Below are 27,281 nucleotides of genomic sequence, written 5' to 3' on the forward strand. Positions count from 1 at the left end.
TTGCAAGCAGCACAGTATTTTTTAAACACACTTTATTAAAGGTTCAGGCTAAATGGCTGCCAGAGTCAATAAAACGATCAATAAAAGCTAGCATATTTAGATGAGAAACTGAATTAGGCTATTAGAAGAAAATAAATACTTCAAGAAAACTTGTCTAAACAAGAGGAAATAGTGGATAATGGGTAATGTAAGTGCAAAAATCATAAAGGAAGCAAAAAGCAATTGCATGCAGCAACTTAAAGGCATAAAAGCAAGCATCTTTTTCAAGTATATCAAAAACATGCCAGTCTGCCAGAAAGATATGAAATCTATCAGAAATGAACTGAAATGTTCAGTATGCAGCCAGTGAAAGAGGTTCTCACCTCAGAGCTACTCTTCACAAGACAGAAGAGTTAAGGGGAGCATGTGTATGCAGAGGGGAGACTAATTTTGCAAAAATGTATGTTAATAAATACACAGGGCTAAATTCTTTAGCTAGTAACTGTGATGTATAGCCAAATTTGCAAGCTTTTGCTAGGGATGAATAGCACCGGTTTTTGTAAGAATTGGGGAGATCCATGGAACTACCCCAGTAGATCTGACTGCCATATAAGTATGAACTGTGGCAAAGGAAGGAGAGATGTTTATATAGTGAGGCAGAGTCAGCACTTTGTGGAAAAAGTCTCAGATCTGAGGGAATACTCTGAAGGAGCAAACAAATATAGCATGGACAGCAATTCAGTCAATGCAGTATACCTGGATTTCCAAATACTTAGAAAAAGCTCAGGGGTAAGGCCTACATTGTTCAACTTTTATAAGATGAATTGGGAGGATGACCCACATTTTTAATAAAAATTAATACCATCTTCAAAGAGTCACAGAGGACATCATTATAATATGTTGTGATAAACACTTTTACATCCTACCTAGAAAAGTGTATACATGAAAGATAAGTGACCTCTAAACCAATTCTCGCAATTTAGGGAAGTTGTCAGAAGACACCGAAAAAGGCGAACAGAACATGGTATTGTTAGGAAAGGAAACTGGGAGAGAATTATACAATATTAGTAGCAAATAGCTCTGCACTCTTATGAAAGAGTGAGGGAGCACTTGCTGACATTACTAGAGACCCCAGTTAAAAAACCCCAAAACAAAAAAACAAACAAACCCCCCCCACACCACCCTGTACCCAATCAAGCTGTGGAATTCAGGGGTCAGTAACCTTTTGGAGACCAAAAGCACAATCTGAATTCAAAATGGGTAGGCAGAGGCTCAGTGAGGGCTGCACTCCAGGGTCTGATGTGCACTCCACCTTAGGAAGCCCCAAACAGGAGCCTACTGGTACAGCAGTTCTGTCTTACCAGTTTCTCCCCATGCAACTTGTACTGGTCACCATCAGTGACATGGAAGTCATCAGCATGACCCTGTACACCACCATCCTTATGTCATTTAACTTAACCAATACACTTAATCTCAAATTTCACATCTTTTAATTTTCATTCTTGAATTTTAAAACAAATACAGTAAGAGTTCAGTAGATCCAGTCAGACATGAATATGATGTTAAAGAAAGACTCAGAGTCCAATATATTAAGCATACTTATTTACTTAATCTATACAGAATCGAGTAGATAAAATTTCAGATTCACATTAGTGAAAAATCTCTACAAAATGTTTTTGAAAAGCAAAACAAAAGACTGCCTGTTCATTTATCATTTTTTCCTCATGAAAGCAGACATGGGTTGTAAAAATAAAGCAGTGTGTTTAGCACAAACTAGATTTCTGCATCACTTTTTTCACAGTTATTTCCATCTACAGTCCAAAGAGGTAGATTTTCTGCAACACCTGAGAATTGAACTGTAACGTAACCAGGTGTAAGTGTAATGAGAGGAAGGACAAAACATTAGAGAGATACAGCCCTAACTTACTTGTGTATGTATACACATACTTGGGTCTTGCATCATGTATAATTTAGTTTTGCAGCTTAATCATGGTGAAACTCTCAATCAGGCCCCAGAGTTTTGACAATTAGACATACTTATTTCAGGCTATGTACATTTATAGCCCAGGTTAAACAGTTTATGGTAGTGGAAGAAAGGCATTAATACAAGTTTAATCTAAAAACCCTACTGGAGCCAATTTGGCTGCAGACTGGCAGTGCAATAGCCTGCTGTATGGCAGATCAGTTAGAGTGCTGAACTTATCCCTTATATAATTTTTTTTTTTTTTTAAACACTCTTCAAGCAATTCATGAAATAGTATTGACTGGTTTCAGGAAGCAAAGTATAGCTCACCTTGGCCAGATGGAAAGTTGATATGATATGGGTATGTCACAGGTAGGAGAGAGAAAATATCCCCATTTTAAAAGCCTTTTACTTGGGGCACTCTGCTTCAATAACATATTAAGTCAGTAACAAATACATTGTATTGCTGTTCTATACATGTCACATCTCTAAAAGCCCTTTAAAATATTCTTGTAGCAGGGTCCAAAATACACTCTTACTTCCATATAGAACAAGCACAATAAAAAGAATTGTTAAAGATACAAATGTTCAAATAATAAATTGTAAAAATAGAAAACTGCATGTCCTACCTTGCCAAGGGTATGATGCATCGTATACAAAGTTTTTCACTTTCCCTCAGGAAAATTATTTCATGCTTAGTGTTACTGAAAACCAGTTCTTGCAGTAACTATTTTTAAACAGTTTGATTCTATAAAGCAAGTCATTTGAAGAGCAAGTCCGAAATACTTCCTTCCAATATTTATGCCATACGGTTAACGTGATTAACATATCAAAGCTCTAAGCCTAACTCAACTGACTGCTCATTGCTACCTTCTTTTCATTCCTGCATTGTGCTTGGACCACAAACACAAAAACTGCACTAATCTAGGAGAAAAATGGCCAGCTCCCCATGTGCTCCACCATTTAAGAAGTGTCAGTTTCACACAGTTCCCTTCAGTGGTACGAGCTAAAATACATTTATCTGACCTTATATAACCTTATTCTCTTTAAGAGACAGCTACATTATTTCAATGTACATTACAACAGAAAAAGGATCAGGAGCTCAGTGCAGCCTGAACATTCAAGTAAATTTAGCCACTAACCTGTCAAGGGCAATGAGGGTGGGAAGCTCATTAAGAGATGTGCTTGATTCAGAAATCCCCCCCCCCCCCCCAGTAAGTGCAAAGAACATTAAGTACCAGAAAAGGCTACACATTTTCATATTTCTTAAATGACGGCAACCAAAACTAGAAAGCAAATGCATGTGAACTGAAGTTAAGGGTAGCTTGTGGTTATTTAACACATCGCCTTGCCAAAAACATCCTGGTTTCTCTAAGAAAATAACTCAAAACATGGATATCAAGTTTTCTATGGAAAGACTTTGTGGTTTAAGTGTTAACAAAGGAACTTTGCTTATAAAATGTTAGTTTAACAGAGTCTAAAGTATCATCTTTACCAGATAACCTAAAGGAACTGGTAAGGCACTCTGCCAACTGGTACAGCTTCAAGGTTGAGTGGGCAAGAAATTTCACATTGTACTTTGGGAAAAATACATGAATCTACATGTTCAGTTATAACCAGCATACTCAAATGATGCTTCAATATGTTGCATATAGGGCTAATAAAGAAGCCTATATGCCAGACTCATGTTTTTCTATACTCAGGCAGCAAGTGTCCATTTTCCACACCTTCAGATAAGACACTGAGAAGCATGTGGACAGTAATAGATTTCTCTAGTCAGAATTAACCTTTATGTTATGGACACACTGTAGCCAAGAGGAAAGAATGTGACCAACATCTGTGTAATAGGATACACAACTGTAAAGTTCCACTCAATAACGTTGCTGAACACTTTCTCACACATTTATATTTAATTTGTTCACAGGTAGGGCAAATAGTCTAAACTAACCTTTACAACACAACCCTGAGAAATCTGCAAGAAGTTGTACACCCTGTTTCACCAGCTGCAAATTAATGTATTTCAAAGCCATTTTTTTTCATACCACAAAGCACACTAAAACCCCTTAACATAATTTTTACTATATTCTGGACCCATACTTTTTCATTCGTATATATGAAAACATACTAGGGGAGAAAACTGAAATTTTTACTGGCCATTAGACATCCTGATGTAAATTAATTTACTGAAGAAATTGGTAATCATGTTAGTATACTGAGTGGCAAATCAATGAACAAAAAAACATGCTGTTCTTCAAACCAAGAAAGTGACATGCTGTCACTACTGTCCCCTGAAGCAATGTTTATCTTTACAGTCTTCAATGACAGTGATTTGTGTTGTGGGGAGGAAACGCACATGCATCCTTTTATGGAAAAATATTTTCTTTTAAAAAATGAGGCAGATGTGCAACACAGTTGTGAAAAATTTATAGTTTAAGCTATTTAAAGCTGCTGTGCAGCTTCCTGTACCACATAAGTCCAGTAGTTCTAAGAAAATACAGATATGGTAGAAAAAGTAAGAAAATTTTCACCACAAAACCAATAGTTACCACCAACAGAGAAAGTTATACACAAAATATATCTCTCAATACAGTGTTTACACTTCACTTTAGTCAACAGATTCAGTGCCAGAAACAGGACTTGTTGAGACAGTCTTTTCAGAACTATTTGCTGCACGTGATTCAACATCAGGTTGGATTCCTGGTTCCATGTCAGTGGGAGTTCCCAGCTCCTCATGGGAATTGAGCGTGCAGGACTGCAACACCTGCACAGCTAGATCCACGTCTGCCTCTCTGAGAGAAACCTGTTCCTTAAGGACTTCCACCTTCTCATTTAGCTCATTCCTTTCTGTCTGAAGAGCCCTGCATAGCTTCTCCAAACGCTCCAGTTTTGTTTGAAAACCTTTGTATTCTTTATCTCTTACTGTTTTCTGAGGGACAAAAAAAGACAGAAGCTTTGTGATCTAATTAAGTGGTTTTGTTTTGTTTTTTTTTTAACTTAAAAGAATCACCATTATTTAATCTTGTAGATTAAGTCTTAATGCACCCAGTAGGTCAAATACTAGCTGTCCTAGAGCAAATTTGCTCAGAGTACTTGACCACTGCACTTTATTACTCCAGTCAGTTACAGCTCAAGTAACAGCAACAACAGGGAGCCAGAGGGAATAAAGGCAGAATGTCTAGAATCCAGCAGCTGTTACAGTCAGAAGTTACCATACTTATGACTCACCTAATTAACTCCTTAGAAATAGGGAAAGACGAGCAGAGCTACAGTGGAACTTATATTAAGTGTAACCTTTCTAAACCTTATTAGGGTATACCTAATTTTTCATATATCTCAACTAGAAGTTAGAAAATGTAGAAGAACTACTCAGAACTGTATTGGTAAGGCCTATGTAAAAATATTTCTACCTTCTCTTACAGGAGAAGAAATAAATATAATGGCACCTCATGACCTCAAAAGAAGCAGCAATGTAAGCAAAGTCTCACAGGTTATTTCCTTCAGGTAAAGATTATACATTTGAAAACAGACTTCTATTGCAGAACTGACAGAACTTTGCTCACAGATTAAAGAATAGTCAATACATTCAGCCTGTATAATTTCATACGCGCTATCCCACCAACTAAATGGTGAGGAAGGGAAGATGACTATTTTTGTGTCAGGCAAAGCAACTATGAAAAGCCAAATGCATTTTCTGTGTTTTGGGAGAACAGCAACACATTTACACAACAGAAAACATAAGAGAATCCATGAACTGGTAGTTGTGCTGTATTGCTTTTATCCAAAACTGAAGAACTGTATGAAGTTCTCTGGAACGCAGACGCTGGTTAGGCATACTGCTGTTTAAAAGACAGCAAGATAATCACTCACCTCTTCAGCCATTTGCAGAAGAGCCTTGTTGTTGTTTTCCCATTTTGTACGCCATACTATTGTTTCCTTTTCCAGTTTCTTAATCTTCTTCGTCATCTGCAAATAAACGGCTTAGTTTTTTGGCTTGCACTGTAACATAGGTAGGTATACATTACTAATTTGACTTCTGTCCAAACTGGACTTTGGAAGTAACATGACAAGCTATTTTACAGAAAAGTCTTTCTGCACCAAATCAATCTCACAAATTGAGCTTGCAATTCAAAGACAACAAGATTGATTCCTAAAAGAAACAGATTATGAATCTTCTTCAAGAACAGCTAAAACTACTCAGAGAAGTTTTAAAACCTAAGTACAGCACACACAATCAAACAACTATTATTGCCTTTGATAAAACACTGGAACTGGGATGTAGATATTATGCAAATATTTCAAAAACCAGAAAAATTACATCATATTTCTCTTCCCTGATATGACAAATCCTCATTCCCTCTCAAGATCCAAATTAAATGTCAAAATACCCCATATATCTTCAAGGTAAAATTTTAGAAGGCAAATGTTGTAATGAAATCCAAAATATATCCTACTAACGGCATACATTTTTATATTACGTTTCATGCAGGTCTAACATTAAGTACCTTTTCCATTTCCTGCCTGAATGTTGTAAAGAGTTCATTACTCTTTGCCATGGTGGTCTGGAATTCTTCAAATTTATCCATGTAAAGAGAAAGCTGTTGAAAAAAGGAACATTACCCTATACATCTGTATTTCCGTACAGAAATATTCATTAAGGTACAGGAGGAAATTCAAGTAAAAATGATGAGAAAATTACAAAAAAGTTGATATTCCATACTATCCCACAATTTTAATTTGAGGAGCAAGCAGAAGCAAAAACAGCATGCTATTCAAGTTATATACAGGAGCAGTGATCTGGTTCATAAAACAGCATTATATATTCTAAAGAAAAAGACATCATGCCAGTTCAATAAAACACTGAAAGATAACTCGTTTAATCACCGCTATCTCATTTTTGCTTCCCCATTAAAAAGTCCTGTGGGTTTTAACACACAGGAAATACAGTTCTTGTTAACTGAAGTGAAACTTGAAAAAGATCTACCTTCCCATCTTCCCAAGCAACCAAAGCTAACAAATAAGGCTGGTATAAAACAAACCTGACTGAATCCAGAAATAGAGACACATATTCGTAACCTATGAAATCTGGCTAGGGAGCAAAAACCATGGAAGCTGAATATTGACAGGAATTCATTAAATAAGTGAGAAGTGTTAATTTTAACTAGTGAAAAGCATCAATATTTAATGAGAGAGAAGTTTCTTGTTCTATACAAAGTCATTCATCAGGAACAGCAAAATATGTTAGTTAGCATAGTTTTTCAAAAGAATTAAGTTTTAATACAAGAGATAAACCTAAATATAACTTAAATTACCATTGTATAATCTAATGCTCTGACAATTATGAAATGCCATGATCATTTACTAGCAACTTCTTGCTCTACCTGAAGAAACTCCTCAGAGCTGATCAATTCTCTCAGTTCTTACATGGGGAAGGGGTAAGTTCCAGGACTGTAACATTCAGAGCACACAAATAATGTTTTTCTCTAATAGTAGAATGGAACGGGAATTAGCCTAGCTTATCATCAATAGGTCATGACTCTGCAATTTTGTGACTGAACTTCCTAAGCTCATCTTACTCTACAAAGGTCTGTTGTCCCAAACAAGCCTCAAATTCTATCACTACTATAAAAAGTTTTTTAAAAAGTGTGTGTTTACATACACACACAATAGTTAGCTAAACACACATTTTAAATATAACTGTTGGAAGCCTTGGGACAAAATTAGGTACAGTAAGTGTTAGAAAGGGCATGAAACAGAGCTTGCAAGAAGACAATCAACACAAAACTCAAAAATGAAGGCGTAAGAGGCAAGGTAGTTACTGAAGATACACTGAAAGGAATAGCTGCTGCTCCTCAGCTGCTATCACATTAGCTTAAGCAAGCATTTTCCTTTGCCTTAACACAGCCAATGACAGCAGGTGATCTGAAACAGCAGCACAATCACTGGAGAGCATGTCTATCACAGAGGATTTGTCTGTAGCATTTACAGTGAGAACAAAATTAGAAGACAGTGAAGTTTGTGGACAGAGACACTCAGTTTTCAGTTACTGAGTCTGATTAACTACATGGATAAATACCTACTATTTGCTCCCTTTCCTCCTGAAGGAGAGAGGGGATGGCAGCAGGGGGCAGTACGGAACAAATTCTAAAACCCCCATGGAAAAAACGCACCCAACTCTTGACAGTGACAAGGGCCTGTCTAGTTCTGAACAACTACAAAAAGCATAAAAATACATTGGGAAAAATAAGAAGAGTTTTAAAGAATGGAAGGAATGGTAAAGTAGTAGCCACAATGAACAGGTTCCTAAGCTTTCATGTATTCTAGTCTATGTAATATTAACATAATTATAAGTGTACCAACTCCAGCAATTCCATGTTTAGCATTGTCCAGTAACAGTACTTTCCAAAGGTGGGCAGCTACAAAACACTCAGTCTTTACAACTTATATTTCATACCTCACTCTTGAGGAGTTGCTTACTGAAGAAGATTAAATTAAAAATAGCAAGTATTTTTCACAAAATGTAGATTGTATCTGATGAATGACAGCACGCAGGTTTTGCACATTGTAAGCACTACATTTTACTACTCCACAAGTCTTGATATTTTCATTTTGGAACTGTACTGAAGATCACTCCATTAAAAAAATAAAGTTACCTGCTGTTTCAGCTGGGCTTCCTGCTGCTTCATCTGTTCACATTTGTGTCTGGACTCAGTAGCTTCTTTTAGCAGCTAAAGAGAACAAAAAAAAAATCATGTTTTTATTGACAACTGTAGGAAGCACAGAATAAAAAGGTACTCATTCTGAACGCCTTAAAATAACCTGATTTGTAATGAAAAATGAACAAAGTTTAACAAAGGAGGTCACTTTTGAAAAGCAAAAACTGAATTCTCCTAAGGGTCATTCACCACGTTTTCTCACCAAGTTTTTTTGTTAACTATTTGAGAGTATGTGCTAGCATACAGAAATTATTTTTATTGAGATGATGCTTCTACTCAGTAGCATGATTTAATTTTTGTATTTTGTTAGCAAGTTTGAACAGCTAGAATTATACAAGCAGTTCACTAATGAAGTTATATAATCCATTTTCCACCACTATTTCTAGAGTCACTAACATTGAACTAGTCTGTAGAGATAATGTAGTCTTCCTCCAATTTTGAGACCATCCTGCAGGTAAGCCTAAGAGATTTTCCATCAGCTTATGATGCCAAAACTAAGATTTACTAATGTATGGCAGTCCACTACGGTAAACCATCATTTTAAGAGTATACAGGAAAAGCAAGGCTTTCTTCTTAACAGTCACAACTCCATATGGATTAAAAAAATAGTCTTTTCCTAAGGCTTTCTATTTTTAATTGACAGCTAACTTCTTGAAAGACTACAGGTAAGTTACTGATGATCAAAGCACAGTCAAACTATCAGGCATACTTTTGGGGACAGACAGTTTAGAAAAGCATATGCTTCATTCTGCTTTTATTTCCTGTAGCACAAATACAAGAGTTAAAACCACAAGACAACAAAAAAAGAAAGCACACCCTTAGTGTTTCAGTTTAAGACATTCCTAGTTTAAGAAAAATCTAAATCCAGCACATTTGCTGAGGAAATGCAAATAGCAACACTAGCTGCCTGCGCATATGGACATTAACATTGTCAGCATTATATACACATAACACTATTTAAAAAAATCCTCAATCTTCATGCTGAAAGCTATTCTAACTTTAAAAATACACTACCCTCAGTTTGCTGCCCACTGTATTTGCTTTAAATTATGAAAAATCTGTTCTGTTGGGTTTTGTTATTTCTCTAACATACATAGCATTCACTTACAAACTCCCTTTCTCGCTGATGTTTTTCCTCTGCTTCTTTTATAAGCTGGGTAGTTTGTTGAAGTTTGGCATCCACAAGTTGCTGCTGCAATTCTTTATGTTTGAACACTTTATCAATATGCTAAAGAGAAAGAAAAATCAGGTTAATCAAATATGAACAGTGCACAGGTCAAGTAAGATAGTATAGGGGGGCAGGGAAGAAAATGAGTATTCCTGAGAAGTTTCATGCAAAAGCAAGCAGAAAGACTATTTTATATGTGAATTTTCTTCTCCTTTCATCTCCATCCATTATAGCTAGATTTTTTTGATCTTTCATAGAAGCTTTAGTTACAAAGCTATTTTATTAAATTGGTAGAAAATTGTCAATCACTTTGCAACAGATGTTTCAAAAATCCTAGAACAAAAAGCCTACATTCTTCCTTCAAAAGCTAGTACCTACTTTTAACCTTAATTGTACTTTAAATATTACTTTTAAAAGCTCTAGTCTTCATAATTAAAAAACACCCTTGAAATCAGCACACTTTGCAAAGGATAGGCTACATGGCTGATGAAATTCCACAAATAACCAAATGATTATGTAGTTTTACTTCCAGCTGCTAAGTAGCATAAGACAACTTCCTGCCTTTTTCCCAAATCATCTCATGGTAGCTACAAATATTCTATGATCACAAAAGGCAGGAAACTAGAGTCCACAGTGAACTTCCCAATTGATGCAGATTAAAAGACACCCCCCACACCTCCTATGCCAACTAAAAACAAACACTAATCTTAGCCATAGAACTCCATGAGACTTAGCGCTCTCTGACAGAAGAACTGGCCAGCCCTGAGTTACCACACTTCTCTAGCTTAAACTAACACTGGTGCCAATTAAAGCCAGCTCGATTAGCCCCAATATACAGTTGCTTCCATGATGCCAACCCAAATATATTCTTAAAGCATGACAGCTCAAGATGATTGAATGCCAACAATGTGAGCTTATACAATACAGAGGAGCTTGCCAAAAATATTCCATATCTTTATTTGTTTTGGTTCATTTAGATTAACTCTGATATCCAAATTATAATGAAAAGCTGCACTTCAAAAGACCCTCAAATATTAAATGTATATTTAGGTTGGAAAGAACCTTCAGAAATCATCTAGTCCAACCTCCTGCTTGAATCAGGGCCAACTTCAAGTTTGATCAGGTTGCTCACACCTTGTCCAGTTGAGTTTTTGGATGTCTCCAAGGACAGAGATTCCACAGCCTCTGGATAGCTTGCTTACATTTGACCACTTTTGTTGTGAAAGATTTTTTGATGCATCTTTAATATATACGTGCAAAACCACAGAGACTGAAAAGGTAGATAATGGACCAAGCAACTACTTTAATTTTCTAAGTATGAAGTAAAAAGACTATTTTATATTATGTACATGGTAGGTGTAAAATATTAAGGGTTCCCCCCCCACCTCCCCTATTAAATAATTATCTGATCCCTGTAGTGAAGGAACTAAGAGGATCCCATCAGAAGCATAATCACCTCTTCTCGCAAAGCATATTGCTCAATGAGTTTCTTCAGTTTTTCTCCCAGTTCGATATTTTCCTGACGGAGCTTGGCATTATGTATATCATGCTGTTCCAGTTGAGCCTGAATTTCATTCAGTGTAATCTGGAAGTGTGCAGTTGCTTCTTTACGTCTTTCCTCCTCTTCACGTGCTTGCTGCATGTTTTCTTCCTTTTATGAAAGAATATTAATCATGTTCAAGCCAAAACATGTAACTTTTTCATATTTGAGTTAGACATGATGGTAATAACTCACTCCTGTATAGTTTCAAGTTCTAGAGTTAATATAAACCAAATTCATAATATGTTATGCTGATCTTCCCCTGTGAAGTGCATGGAATGAAGAATCTAGAAATTTTGCAACTGTTACAGAATCTTACCTTACGCTAACACCACATGCCCCTTATCTTCTATGGATACAGGTAATGGACAAAGAGGTAAGCAAGCAGCAGCAGTTTTGATATTAAGCAGTAATCAAGACATAGGATTCCCCTTCTTCCCCTGCCCCATGCAATTTATGTAAATAAGTTAACCTTTAACGTCTTGTTGTGACGCTGAAGCTCCCGGCAGAGAGATTCCAGTTTGCTACGTGCTAGAATGGCCTTGCTATGCTCACTCTGTAAATGGACTTTCTCCTTCACAACTTGTGCTTGTTTCTTCTGCAATATCTTCATTTGCTTTTGAACATTTCGGCTCTCCTCCAACTAAAGGTAGAGAGTGTATTTATTAAATGAAAATGGGTGTGATGATACTTTATGCACATAGACAAGCAATTTAAAGTAGACTGAACAAACTTTGAAACATTTCAGATTAATTTCGTTAAGACTCCCTAAGTTGCTCTCACAAAGAAACTCCCATCATTCTACAGACATTTCTAAACATGTAAGGATAGATGAGGAGGAAACAAACAAAATCCCACACAAGTTCCAACTTTACAAGCATTTGCCTTTGGTGAAAAGGAACCATGGACCTGTTGACCATGGGCTATCAGCTTGTTTTCAGCTACTGGAGTAGGAATAGCCCTGAGAAGAAAGAATGTGGCAGATATTAAAACCAGCTGAGATTACCAACAATTATCAGTCCATTAGAATTTGGTTTTGCTGTAGAAACAATGAAATGAAGTGTTACCCAAGATTAATTTTACAAACTAATTTGAAGTACAGCCTTTTTATATAAGATATTTTTGGCCAGAGGGTAAAGATCTTCAGTAAGTCACATTATTTTTCACTCTATTATCTGTAAGGTACAAAACTGTTTAGCTAACAGGCAGTTAAAAAAAAGAAAGTTAGCTAAACTACCTGTAGTTAGCTAGGTAGGTCAGTTGTTTTTACTACCAAGCCTATACAAAAACGCTCAGAACTGTGTATAGAGTTTTTTATCATTAGCAGGAGCTCCTATTGAAGGAAGCAGCAGTTCATATGAGTTTGTAAAATGCTAAAGTATTTCAGAAGTGAACACACACAACCAGCAGCCCCGATGCAAACCAAATCAAATAATGTTAAAGCTGCACAGCCCAGGCTTTGATGGCTTGAGATTTACAGTCTTGGCCATTTTAAACAAAATTTTGATTCCATTTCCTTTAGGCTGTTTAGATGGTAGAAGGTGGTAGAGTATTAAACTTGGTATATAGCACAAATAAAATCTATTCTATGAACATCTAGTGAGTAGGAGAGTTTCTTGCTTGGACAGCGGGTTGAAGCTACCATCTGTTGAGTATCATTTTTTTGGGCTCCCTGAGAAAACATATTATTTACAAAGAGCCTGCTCTACTGTAAAGAAGGTAACAATGTTAAGTGTAATACTGCTCCTTATTAGATAGTGCCTCAGCCTCTAGACAACACAGGAAAGGAAGGCTGGCAACCAGGAACAACATCATGACAGAAGATTACAACAATGGTTTTCTGAAAGAGCTCAAAATAATGCCTAAGCACAGAAGAAAAAAATAAGGAGGAAAAAAGAGTTAAGGACTTCCATGACAGTAAGTTACATTCATAGCTCATCTAGTTTAGAGTGAAGGAACATTAAGGAAACATTTTGATATCCAAACATAAAAGCCCTTTTTTCTTAGGTGGCATGAAAAAACACTTCAGGTGGCTGTCCTGTTTGCACACACATGAAACTTCAGACAGGCCTGTAAAAGTATTCCTGTCTGAGATACATATCACCAAGGATGCAAACTTTTCTGCATCACAAATTGATCTTCTTAAAGATTCCAAAATAGGAAAAAAAACTGTGGAAGATCTTTTGCCAGGAGAGAGGCATTCCTACCTTAATTGTACAGTCCTTTTCATGAGACACCACTGAAAAACCTGATAGTGAGCTTTAAAGATGATGAATCTTTAAAAAAAGAAAAAAATCATTGTAGGTGCACTGTCATAAACAGTTCAAACCTCTGCTGGCATTAGAACTGACACCTAAGCCAGTGGTTCACCACCACCATCCTGACAAAAAGAATGCATCTTAAAAGGAAGACAACAGGATCCAAATGGACCTTTCTAAAGGTAACAAAATACCCCTAAGATTCAATCAGCTAAAATGGGGCCACTATTACGCCCAGACAAGCTCCCACCCATCTTCCCAGCAGTTCTGAGCTTCACAGGGAAAGCAATTGGTTTTCTAGGATGGCTCTACCTGTAGATTGTGCAACCTCTTCTGGGAGGGCAAAAAAACCAAAACAATGAATACATCCCTCCTGATGGCCAAACTTCTATGGACTGAAAAACATACTGAAAGAGATTACAATTCATTTAGTCTAGCTGTTCTCCTAACTAGTTTGAGATCTTTCCTTCACCAACAACAAATTCACACAAACTGAAGGTGGTGCAGAAAATCTGTTTTCTCTGTGCATAAGTGAGGAATTCATCCCAAACGAACTGCTTACATAGGCCATCATCATCACTATGGAAGCTATCTGCTCAAAGAGAAAAGGCACCACATCCACAAAGAATTGGTCAAAAGTTCCAACTCATTTACTGCATTTCTCACAATATCCAAGTTCATTTTTGTGTGGGCTCCCTGTCCTTGAATTGCACTATGAAAACATATTGTTTCTCAATTAAGCAAAAGTGATAAGTGTTGTTGGGTTTGGAGGAAATTCACTCATCCCAGCATGTGAGAGAGAGCAAGAAACAACAAGGAAAACAAAGCAAAAAACCAAAACAGACCTCTGAGGAAGACTCAGGTTAGTTTTGTTTAGGAAATTCTTAAGAGACTATTACTGTCCTAACAATTGAAAAAAAGACTCCTAATTTATTCTCAAAGCAAAAAAACCCAAACAAATAAACAAAAAACCCTTCAGCAAAATTATGCTCTATTGGCAAGCATTATGTCATTTTCAGAAACATTTCCAGGTATAAAACACTTGACAACTAGTTTAGAGAAGACAAACCTTAGGCTTTTTTCAAGCTACTCAGGTATCTCTTCTCTACTTTTGTATTCATATCTACGAATGTGGTGGAAAACATACACACAGTATTTCCAGTCTTTCTGTTTTTGGATGTCCTTGTCTCAAGATGAACATACAAAGTATTTTTGTCTCCAGACTCATGCTGAAAAGTAAACTCACGAGCCAGCTTTTTTTCCTCTTTTGCTATCAATTTAGAGAGAAAAATATCCTTTATCCTATTCATCAGTGTCAGAATGTTCTCTATGACAACTTACTGCTAGTGTTCTGCCTTTTGGTCTGTTACTGAAGAAAAAGCTATAAATGAGTGGATTAAAAAAGAAAAAAGTACGATCAGAAAAGCAAAATTAAACCTATATCTTTTCAACTTCCAAAAAATAACTTTGAATATAAATAATTAAGTACTTAAGCATAACTAAGCTTTTTTTCAAGCCTCTATCATACTGTTCTTTCCCTTTATCCTAACATGCATAAATTATAAAATGCTAGCACGACAGCTAGCATATAACATAAAAAAACTAGGAAAATTATAACTGGTCCAAAAAACAAACTCTTAGCTTTTTTGTTAATCTTAATGTTATGCTTTAGTGACAGGTTATGAGAAAGTTATCACAGTATAATTTTTCTTTGAGTTTATGCAGTCATGTAGAAGTGAAATGACTACACGCAAGTTTAGCTAAAGCAATATTCAAAAGAAGCCCGAACGCTCATCATTTTTCTAACTTTTCAAATGTTTCACAGCGTTAAGTGTCCTGTGTTAAAAATTCTGTCATCCAACAGTTAATATTAACAAATGAGCAACTCTTGCTATCTTTACAAGCTACTTACCAGATCAGCATACTTCTTGCACAAAGCTGCCAACTTTTCTTCTGGAGTAGAAAGGGTGTTCAAGGCTTGCATTAATAATAGTACTTCTTTTCCTACGAATTGAATAGAAGATGATCATATTGAGGGGAAAACCACCACCAAAAGTAGCCTGTTCGTAAAAGCAAACTGCATAACCACAACAACTTAGTACTATTTAAACTACACTCTTGTCATAGCTGCATAGTATCTGACAAAGGTAGGACAAATGGGATATCATCACAAAATAAGAAATAATTGTCTTGACTATGTGCCATTATACAACTCAGTGAAAATAAATTTAATCTTAAAATTACAAAAATATAATTCATAATATCAAATATAAAAATAAACATCTGAAACAATGAAATTTAAAGGTTGAGTTTTGCCAATAAATGATATTCACATGAGTATTTTTAATAAACCTTTGAAATTCAAATATTGGCAGTGGTTTGATAGCACTGAATGCAGCAATCACAGCTTTTAACAATAATCTGCCAACAAGACCTCAGAATAGTTGGGGTTGGAAGGCACCTCTGGAGATCATCTGGTCCAACCCCCCTGCTCGAGCAGGGTCACCTAGAACAGGTCATTCAGGGCTGTGTCCAGTTGGATTTTGAGTATCTCCAAGGATGAAGACTCCACAACATCTGTGGGCCAAGATTCCAAGGTTCAACTGCCCTCACAGTGAAAAAGTGTTTTCTTATGCTCAGATGGTACAGTATTTCCTGTGTTTCAGTTTGTGCCTGCTGCCACTCATCCTGTCACTAGGCACCACTACAGTCTGCCTCCATCATCTTTACACTGTCCCATCAGATAGTTATAAGCATTGATCAGATCCCACTGGAGCCTTCTCTACTCCAGTCTAAACAGTCCCAGCTCTCTCAGCCGCTCTCCCTATGACAGATGCTCCAGGCCCTTCCTTATCTTAGTGGCCCTCCGCTGGACCTGCTGTAGAAGGTCCATGTCTGTCTCATACTGGGGAGCCCAGAAGCAGACCCAGCATTCCAGGTATGGTCTCACCAGGGCTGAGTAGAGGGGAAGGATACTCTCCCTTGATCTGCTGGCAACACTCTGCCTAATGCAGCTCAGGATGCCATTGGCTGCCATGGGCGTGTTGCTGGCTCATGTCCAACTTGGTGTCTACCACGGCCCCCAGGACTTTCTCTGCAAAACTATTCTCCAGCTGGTCGACATCCAGTGTGTACTGGTGCAAGGGGTTATTCCCACCCAGGTGTAGGACTTGGCACTCCTGTGATGAATTTCATGAGGTCGCCCATTTCTCCAGCCTGTCAAAGTCCCTCTGAATGGCATCACAACCATCCAGTACGTCAGCCACTCTTCTCAGTTTTGTACCATCTGAAAATTTGCTGAAGGTGCATTTACTCCCATCATCCAATTCATTAATGAAGATGTTAAACATTATTTGCCTCAGGATTGATCCCTGGGTGGCCACTAGTGACTGCCTCTAGCTGGGCTTCCTGCTGATCACAACCCTCTGAACCCAGCAGTTCATCCAGCTTTTAATCCACCTTACTGTCCACTTACCCAGCCTGTGCTTCATCAGCTTGTTTATGAGGATGTTATAGGAGAGTGTTAAAAGCCTTACTAAAGTTGAGATGAACAACATTCACTGCTCTCCCCTCATCCACCAAGCCAGTCATCTCATCATGGAAGGCTATCAGGTTGGTTAAGCATGATTCTCCCTTTGTAAATCCAGGCTGACTACTTCCAATCACCTTCTTGTCCTTCATGTGTCTGGAAACAGTTTCCATAATTAGTTGCTCCATCACCTTCCCAGGGATCAAGGTAAGGCTGACCAGGCTGTACTTCCCCACATTCCCCTTCTTGAAGACAGGGGTGACATTTACTCTCTTCTAGCCCTCTCCTCTTTTTCCAGGACTTCTCCTGATTGCCACAGCCTTCCAAACATAATCAAGAGTGGCTTGCAATGACATCAGCCAGCTCCCTCAGCACTCATGGGTGCATCCTATCAGGGCCAAGGACTCATGTACATCCAGTTTCTCTAAATATTTCCTAACCTGATCCTTCTTAACCGAGGGCAAACAAAAAGTTGAAAAAGCCAATTAGTAATAACAACATTAATCTTTTAAAGTTGCTATAAAAATAACAGTATCAATAGAAGGACTCTTACATTAAGAGCTATTATTTAGGCAGTAGTACAGATTTTCTCAGAATATCCTGTTGAAAATGACAAAGTCTGGCTACAAAGTGTATTTGAGATGAAGACCTAGATAAAATATGCATCCATTTTATGAAAACATTAAAGCCCTTTGAAACTAAAATTATTTAAGATTTGAAAATCAAAATACCAAAGGAAACATACCTAAAGTTTTCTCTTTGTGTTTGTCACTCTCTGGATCTTGTTGGCCATCAGGTGGATCGGTACGGGCTTCTTCCCTCCCAGGAGTCTCCTCACGGGATTCCTGAGAGCAGCATGTGGATCCCAGGAGCTTTCTATTCTTTGTGATATACTCAGCTTCTTCCATGCCATCACAGTTGGCCTGTGTATGCTGCAATGCTGTATCAGACAACTCACTGCACTTGCTGTTCACCAGCTGACCCAGGGTATTCATTCCCATCTCCTGAGACCCAGCTTCTTCCATTGCACCAGTAATCAGCTGGGTAAGGGAAAGAAGAAGTCAGCAGTCAATAGACTGTACTAAAATGAAAACATTCACCTTTCTTTCACATGGACAAATAAGGTTAAGATTCCCCTGTTTTATCCAAGTTGATCTGCCCACTGCTGTCAAGACAGGTATATGAAAAGCAATCAGAGTAACTATAAACAGAATAAGCCTGAAAAACAATGAAGGAACCAACACAGAACAGCCCGAAAGATGAACTTCCATTATGAAACAATTTCAACACCTTGTCACTGCAAAATGTTTGTATTCTAGAAATAAGCTTGTCTGACAAAAAAAGCTCCAAAAAAGTTCTAAAAGCTCCAAAACTGTTTGAGCATACTTTCAGCTGTTAAACTAGAGTCTTAAATGAAAATATTTCTGCCTCACAGACCTAAGTATATTGCAGAAAACACCAAGTATAGAGCACCTGAAACTCAGCAAGAGTATAACTAGCTTACGTACTGTATTTGAAAAAGGTCTAGAAATTGAGAAAGGAGAGCATCATCATCAAAAAAACAGATACCAACTTTATTCCATACTAGTTTCAGAACACTGAAAATATCAGGTTTAAAATCATTTGAGACATACAGCAAAAACTTTAATACTTAATCTGCTAGGAAATCCAAAAAATCCATAGAAGTACGTTATTTCAATAGCATGCAAAAGGTGAGAGCTTAAATAATAAATTATTTCAATGTCAAACATGATCTTCCACTAATAATTGGAGAAAATCTGATTAACAAGAATTAAGAAGTGATATGCTTTTGATCCCCTTTATCAATGTTACAATACACCTCTTTGAAATCATCACAAAAAAGTGAATACTGGCTTCAGATTTCATCTTATTACCTATACTTTTTAACAATACATTATTTCTGTCCAATTAAAGAGAATTTTCCCAAAATATTTCTTAAACCCCAGAATGTTTAATCATTTAACCAAAAGGTTATCCATCACTAGCTGTTTTAGTGCTGCTGTGATACATCCACATTCTGGATGCATGCTGATGCCATCATATAGTTTACTAAGCAATGTTCTCTCTCAATTTCTACTAACATTTCCAGTTGATGTGAATTCATGTTTGTTTGTGGCTTTTTTTTGGGGGGGGGAGGAAGGGAGCTGTTTCTTTTTCTTTTTTTGTGCTGTAGGGGTTGGGCCTCAGGATAATTCTTGGAGTGGCTTTTTTGGGGGGGAGGGGGCGCGCTTCTTTTTCTTTCTTTCAAATAAACATAGCAATTTAATGTAAAAAAATTAATCATGGGATATAATAGTGTAAGAACTAACATAACTCAGAACTAACTTTCACAGGAGTAATTACAGAAATGGGGCTTGTTTATATGCAGATCTATACCTTTTAAGCACTAAATCTCAAAAGTGTATTAATTCTTAAAACCAAGAGTTTGTACTGGGTTGTGTATTCTATACAGATGGACCCTTTCCCTCTTCAAAAGAAATTATCCAACATAGCTCAAAGGAACACAGCCAACACTAGCAATATACTTTGAGATACCGTTCAACTCCCAATTTCTGCAGCACGTCTAGAAGTTATTTAAGATCAAGAAATAAATGTGTACTAAGATTGTAAAAAAAATACACACACACACCAGTTTAGTACTTCTCTACACTCCAAGCAAATCCTCTGCTTCACACCTTATCTCAGGGCAATCTCACTCTTGACAGGATGGAAATCATACAGTATCTTTCAGGTAGGACAATAAGCTTTGTAACTGCAAATCCGTATAGACACCATGGAGCAACGTTCACTTTATTAATAAAGATTTTCACTTTGCACTGCTCTTTAGAAGTGTCTGAATGATGCACCTGCCTTATGGATAAGCATAAACACACTGAAGGAACTGACCCTTCCCTAGTCACATCAGACAACATATTTGTCAAATGCCTGTAACAATAATGCAGTAATAGAATTGCTGTAACAAATAATAACCATCCCAACTTCAAATAGTTGACTTTTCATTACAACTGTAAAATGGACATTTTTACTTGTCTTAAAATGCTTGGCTTCCTGGGGGCATGTGAAAAATTTACTACTCCAAATTTAGGGTCAGCTAAGCAAACAACAGCCTCTCCCTAAAAAAGCCAAGGTATGTGAAAACTGTATAGTTCATTTGACTTACTGTATGTACCAATGGCTGAAACCATGGCACCAATCTTCTCTAAAAATATGCTATTAAGCAAGTGTAGCTTTTAGGATGCTGTTAAACCGTAAAGAATATCTAAAATATTATTCATATAGAAGCTAAAGATACTGCATGGCCTAAGTTAAATTGACAAGACAGGAAGAGAGTCTCACAGACAGGCATAGGAAAACTGCTGGGGGGTGGGGAATAAGAGCTGTCTGCACACAACATGATACCAGGGTAGAACTGCAGCACCAACACAGCAGCTTGCCATTCTTCCCTTATGTAGAATGTGAATTTCTGATATATGGAGGCCTAGCAAGAGGTAGGGAAAGTCTGCCCTTATCTCAAGGTTTCTGGTTTGAGACAGTATTTTCAGACTCTCTAAAAATCCATAAATAGACTCAAGACTTTCTTTTTGAAAACAGAACACAGAATCGCTAGGAACTCCAGTAAATAGCTGAAGGCCTCACATGTGGTTACACATTCAACAGCAATAGCGCCCAAACAGTTCTCCTGCTTTCTTTGCTCATTCCCCCTTTCTATACCAACCTTCCATCGGGCTAGCAATAACATTTGTGCAACTTGTTATAACAAAGTTTATAGCCAAGTCAGTATCTTAACCCAGTTCAACAAACAGCAATAGGCAGTTTTGCCAAACAGAGAAAGCTGGTAAGTTGAACGGAAAGAAGCCAAGGCAAAAACAGTCAGTCTAATCACAGCCTGAATAGAAGGAACCAAACCAGCCATGTTGTAATCTTAACACAGATACGCAGTTAATACTGACTACTGAGGTCCTGGATCACTGTCAGTCAGGATCTGCATTTCATGAGAAGTGCAGCATTGTGGCTAGACAACCCAGAGATTTTCATCAACTGTTCTCAACTATGAAAGTTCTACTCGTTGGGGGGGGGGGGGGAGGGGAAAAAAAAAAAAACGAACAGCCATTTGCAGGGATGTACATTTGAGTAAAGTTGTGACATGCCCACTCCCCTGGCAAGCTGTGATGGAAGTCAGTTCAGAACTGGCAATTAATATGCATATTCTAGAGTACCTAGAAGTTTCACTGAGTGAAGAACAGTCTCATTAATTCAGCAGAGCTTTTCACAGAAGTCAAATTAGGTGTCAGTCCAAATCTTTACTGCCAGTAATCATTCCTCAACTCTAGTAACCTTAGTTACACCCCTGCAAACCCAGGGATTTTCAGAATTTCATCAGGCCCATTCTCCAAAGTCTAACACACAGGGAGTGCAGAACCTCGCTATCAGAATACAAGCGATCAGTTCAACTTCAAGATTTGCCCAAGTATGCCTTGGGCATTCCAAGGCAATTTGAAAATATAACAATAATGAAATAATTACAGCACTTTTTTTTCAATCTTCTTTTGATTTAGGTTTCTTTCAGTCTTCCAACAAAGATGAGACAAATCTTAGCTTACTGACAGCAAGCACACTTACAGACTGATTGTAGTGGTAAAACATACTAACATCCTAACGCATTTAGACTAGGAAGTATTTATTTTTTGTTTTAATCAATTTGCAAAGTCTGCTACTGCCTGATAGGGCCACAAACATCAATAGCTAGATAACTTCCTGCACATGATTAATATTTAGAGTTTTCTACGTTAGTATTGAGCTTTCAGTCACTTCACAGATGAAGAACATAACCAGAAGTCTAAACAGCCATCTTAAAGTCTTAATTTTACTCTTAAAGCACTCTCTAACGACATATAATTTCAGATTTGATTTGCTGCAATCTTCAAGTTGAAGCATAGCAATAATACATTCTCAGTGTGACATTTATTATGTACTAAGCCATACTAATATCACTGAAATTGTCCCAATTACTGGGACAACAGACAGAATCTAAACTCTTACCATATCATTTTGAATACACATTAATCAGTAAAGTGAACTTCTCAGTCTAACATCCCAGCCCGAAGGGAGCACTTCCAACAGCACATTGTATAATAGTGCTGATTCAGCCACTACTGAACTAAAAAAAATTTAAAAAGCCACTATCTATTGAAATCACTACCATCTCCTTTAGCTGCTACCATGACCTCTCAAGCTTCCAGCTGGCTTCCAACTTCCAGGTTCCAACCAACTTTAATGATACTCAGGAAGATTTTCAGTAAGAGTAAGAAAGAGCATGTTGCACAGATAACGTGCCACCCCATAACAGACCACAAAATTACTTAACAAAATTTAAAGGTCTACCACTAAGAAATAAAATACTTGCTACCTGTAATAGCTGGTTTTGCAGCTAAATAAGACACTGATATTTCTGAATAAGCATATCATCTTTAGGCTATTTAAGATAATTACCAAAGAGCTTAAGGATGTCTGTAGGAACATTACCAGCAACACCACTGGTGCTCAGTTCAAAGTTTTAGTTCAGTATTTTGCCCTGTTAGCCATACTTGTACCTTGATAAAAAGGTGCAAATCAGAAAAATGCTACTTTATTTCATATTTAAAAGATAACAGTACAAAGATAACCAGTTTCATATGTAGTATGCCTATGAGCACAAGAACCTAAGCCAATTTTATTCTACTTCAGACAACTGCTTTAGCAGCATGCAATACGCACATAAGGACAAACAAGCAAACTAGACAGAATTTATCTTACCATGCCAAAGCATATTATGAATGGGTTTATTTTTTCTAGAATGTACAATAAGTATTTAACATACAGTGCTATCTAAAAATACACTATCCATGGTATTGATGCTATGTATAAAGTACCTGCATTTTACATTTCATATACTAAATATATTTTACATGCACACATACACATACTCTTACTACCCAAAACATTTGAAAATCCCTCTCTGTATCTCTATTATTACAAGAAATCATAATGAATAACTGTACCAGGCTACTTTTATCCTAAATGCTAGCAAATTACCCTAAGAAAATCTAAGCACTAGCATTATCAAAAGCATCTCCTACATTCCTGGAGTAGTAGTAGGCTTATACTGTAAACAAACTCCTACCATCTTAACCCTCAGAATTAATAATTAAAAAAAAAAAAGCCTAGAAGCTTTAGAAAGAACATATGTACATAAACTTGACTTTCAAACCTGACTATATGACAACCTAAATATACAGCCAAATATGTAATCATTTATTTCGTATCAGGCTACAGAACAGACCATTTGAATGACACTGTTCAGCTTAATATCTGCAAGCCTGTCACATATGTAACTGTACAGAGATTTTCACTTATCCTGACCAATTATACAGAAATATGTGATAAAGATGACATATGTTTGTCACAATATCTTTATGGAAAAACTTTAGGCTTCCAGCATCCCAGAGATTTACTTTTACTTGCTAACACAGAAAAACTTGCTTTGTCAACCTATACACAATATACTTTTCCTTAGTGCAGATATTCAAGAAGACTTTGTTTTTACATAGTATGCAAAAAAAACAAAAAAACAAAAAAACAAAAAAACCCACACCACACAGCTTAAGGTCATTCTTCCTGGTAACTTTATTCATGACTTTTCCATAAAAATTAGCATGTTGGGATGTCACAAAATTGAAGGTTGAATTTTATAGCAGGTGCATCTTCATTCCTTGGTCTTGCAACAAGAATTCAGGTGCTCGGGTCCACAAGTTCATTAATGTTATTCCTCTGAGCAATACTTCTCTATACTGTGCTCACTGAACTAAAAACCCTGCAGTCTAATTACACCCTTTTAAAAGCCCGATCATCTCTGAGGTGGCTTCCTAACTAAACTAAAATTTTAGTTGCGAGGTCAGAAAGTCATTTTAAACATTTCACCCTGTTCTGTCATCACATTAAAAAAATTATGCTCTATGCACTCAGTTACCTACTTTCAAAATACTGGACTAAGGCATTAACAGTATTGCTCATCATTGGTTTCAGAGCACTGTAGTTATAATTCCCAATACAGCAGAAAGAAGATTATGACACATCTGCTTTGAAAACCCGTAAGTATTTGATCCTTATAAAAGTTAACTCAGAGCCAACCTTGACAGGGTTTCATTATTAATGCTGTTGGCCTTATATTCAAGATATGTCCTTTAATACTAGTTCAGACATGTATGCTCCCATATCACCTCTGCTTATGGTCCTTGTTTTTTTCTGTTATGCTTTCCATGTTTCTTGCACTTTCTTTCAGTGGACCTGTGGCAAAGATTCCCGCTCTTAAAGATAAATTTCATTTACCTCAAACATGACATCAAAAAAACCCCACCAAAAATCATTACAAAATCCACAGAGACTGTGTAACACTTTTTTTCCCCTGTGCGCTGTGGAAAAAAGATATCTGAAAGATCTCTTCCCTGTTTTAGCTTAAAACATTAGAAAATTTCTTCCTGTAATTCTAACAAGAATTTCACTGGAAGACCCCAACGTTTAAATAGAAGCTTTCTGTACATTTACATGAAGAGCAAAGTGCTGCACATCTCACCGGCCCCTTTTTAATGGGAGCATCCAAGACAGGTGTTAATTAAATGCTTCATACAGCATGACTCACTGCCCCTCAGTGAGGTTTCACTTCCTCTTTACTTTAATCCTAATAGTTTTCCAGTCACCCATAGAATGTCTGTGGAAAAAACAGGGTAGACAAGTTCTGAATTCCCAATACAAACAGGTTATAAGTGACCTAAAAAGAAAAAGCTTCTGTGTATCAAAAGAAAAAAAAAATTCTGCAAAAGATGGCTGATTTTTTTTTAATTCTCAAAAAGACCCCTGGAATTTGCTCAATATTTTCTGCATTTCAAACTTTTTAAAAATTATTATTAAATTCCATTTGATTGTGTGCCTATTAAAAATACAGCAATACTGATTTTTCAAAAACATCTGCTTTCATAACGGACACTGAAGTTACTAACATGCCACTTCCTACTAAAGAATCTCCTAAAACACATAGGAGAGAAAAGATGTGTTCTCAGAGAGGAAAGTTAGTTCCCCCAGCCTCCTAAATACTTCTCCAACATCCAGAATAAACAAAGAAAGATAACTTTTCAATGGTATGAAGGATTGTGACATCCTAGAAAAGGTACCACAAGAAACACTTGACTTTACCTATGGGCACAGGATGAAATATTAAAGCATAACATGCAACGAGGCTGCCGAAACAGTTCTGCCGCACAGAACATCGCGCCGGTGAGATCAAACACGACAGATGAATTATATTTTAAGACTTCGCTGTTTGGTGCCCGAGCGCACAGATGAAGCATCGGGCCTTTCTTATGCTGATACGCAAACAAGAACTACTGTAAACTCTGAGGGCACTATGACCCGCTTGGTTTTTTAAGGGTCGTTTGAGTTAAAAAATAAAATAAAATAAAATAAACGAGACGAACTTTACCTATTTCTCAGGGTAAGGAAACTAGCCCAGCACCGCCGCCTCGCCGCAGGCAGGCGGGCACCTCTCCGCTCCCGAAGGCGCCGCGTGTGCCCCAGAGACACCAGCCGCGCCGCCGAGCGCAAGGAAGGCGGCCGGGAGCAGTCCCCGGGTCCCCCACCGGAGGCTGCGGGGCCGCGGGACCCTGGCCCGCCGCCGCGCCGCCAGCGGCTGAGCCCCAGCAGCCCCGCGCCGGCCCCAACGGCGCCCCGCGCGCGCGCGGCAGGGCCGCCACGTGCCGCGCCCGCCCCCAACGGCCCTCCGCGCGCGCGGGGCCGGCGCCGCCGCTACCGGGACGCGGCCCCCTCCCCCCCGGGAAACTCCGCCCCCACGGCCCCCTCGAGCGACGCTGCGCCCCGCCGGCGACGGCCCCCCGCGTCCCGTCCGGGGGCGGAGGGAAGCGGAGCGCCGCCGCCGCTCCGCCGCGCACGCCCCCGAGCGCGGCGGCACGGCCTCCCCCCGCTCCCCTGCAGGGGCCGCCGGCTGCGGGACGCGGAGGCCGCGCGGGGGACGCGGCGGGGGGGAGCGAGGCGCTGCGAACCGGTAATGCGGGGAAGGGAGGCTTCCTGCCCCACGGCCCCGACCGCGCGCCGCCGTTACCTCGGCACTGCTGCACGGGGCCGCCGCCGCCGCCGCCTCCTCGCCGCTCTGGCGCCGGCTCTGTCCCGCCGCCGCGCTGCTGCTGCCTCCTCCGCGCGCTGCCTCCGCTCCGCGCGTCGCCATGATGTGACGGCAGCATCCAAACAAGCTGCCGAACCGAGGGACACCGGAAGCTCTCCCTGAAGGCCCGCCCCTTCTCCGGACCACAGCCAATAGCCATGCGATATTCCGCACCACGTGGGAGATTTGCCCCTCCCTCCCCACACCGCCCCAGGCTCTCCCGGGGCGAGAGGGGTGAAGCAGGCGGTCTTGGTTTCCCCAGGGCGAAACGAACTACATTTCCCAGCGTGCTCTGCGCACCGACGCACGTCCCCGAGTCCCAGCATGCACTGCGCGGCTCCCCTCCGCGGCAGGCGGAGCAGGGCATGCCCGGAGCGGTACTCGAGTCTGCCGCAGGGGGGGGCCGGGAGTTGTAGTCATGGAGGTCGAAGGCGCTACCCTGGGCAGTACGCGGCCAGGCGGATCCCGCCGGCGAAGCAGAGCTCAGCGCGGACCTTGCGCCCTCCAGCGGCGCCGGCAGCCGGGGATGTGCGGGCACTGCTGGTCCCCTCGCTCGAGGGGAGGACGGGGGTCGCGATGGCACGGGAGGGGAGAGCGGAGGAGCCTCCCCGCAGGGCTGCGGCGGCCGCGGCAGCCGTTAGGAGCGGCAGCCGTTGGAGCTGGCGGGCGCCCCCCGCTCGCCCGCCAGCCCCGCGTGGAGCTGTGACCCGACGCCAGCGCCGGCCGAGGGGCTGGGAAGGAGGCCAGAGCTGCGGGAGCGACTACACGTATAAAGCTTCATTAACGGCCGGTAATTGAAGGGAGCTTTGCCCCTTCCCTCTCCCGAGCTGTATTTTATCTTCCGTGTAGCTATTAAGCCTTATGAAAGGCGTTTGTCATAGCTTTGAAAATCCAGCCAGCCC

General features: G+C 39.2%; 1 protein-coding gene across 1 annotated transcript; it reads right to left on the reverse strand.

Annotated features, from left to right (window-relative positions):
• Positions 1-1,566: 1,566 nt before the first annotated feature.
• TXLNG (taxilin gamma) lies at positions 1,567-26,513 on the reverse strand. Its single transcript, XM_026120762.2, has 10 exons — positions 26,320-26,513; positions 17,896-18,190; positions 15,534-15,625; positions 11,836-12,006; positions 11,280-11,474; positions 9,764-9,883; positions 8,593-8,667; positions 6,445-6,537; positions 5,810-5,905; positions 1,567-4,868 (listed from the first exon to the last, which is right to left on the reverse strand). The coding sequence occupies exons 1-10, from the start codon at positions 26,440-26,442 to the stop codon at positions 4,548-4,550; spliced, it is 1,581 nt and encodes a 526-aa protein (XP_025976547.1). The 5' UTR covers positions 26,443-26,513; the 3' UTR covers positions 1,567-4,547.
• Between the last annotated feature and the right edge of the window lie 768 nt (positions 26,514-27,281).

Source organism: Dromaius novaehollandiae, chromosome 1, assembly GCF_036370855.1.
Source record: "Dromaius novaehollandiae isolate bDroNov1 chromosome 1, bDroNov1.hap1, whole genome shotgun sequence".
In the NCBI taxonomy this organism is placed as follows: domain Eukaryota; kingdom Metazoa; phylum Chordata; class Aves; order Casuariiformes; family Dromaiidae; genus Dromaius; species Dromaius novaehollandiae.

Coding starts and splice junctions, on each gene's coding strand:
- TXLNG (XM_026120762.2), bottom strand. CDS start 26,442: ATGGCGACGCGCGGAGCGGAGGCAGCGCGCGGAGGAGGCAGCAGCAGC. Junction 12,007..15,533: donor GCAAGAAGTATGCTGATCTG/GTAAGTAGCTTG, acceptor CTCTACCTTTAG/TTGGAGGAGAGCCGAAATGT. Junction 9,884..11,279: donor AATATGCTTTGCGAGAAGAG/GTGATTATGCTT, acceptor CTTTCTCTTTAG/CATATTGATAAAGTGTTCAA.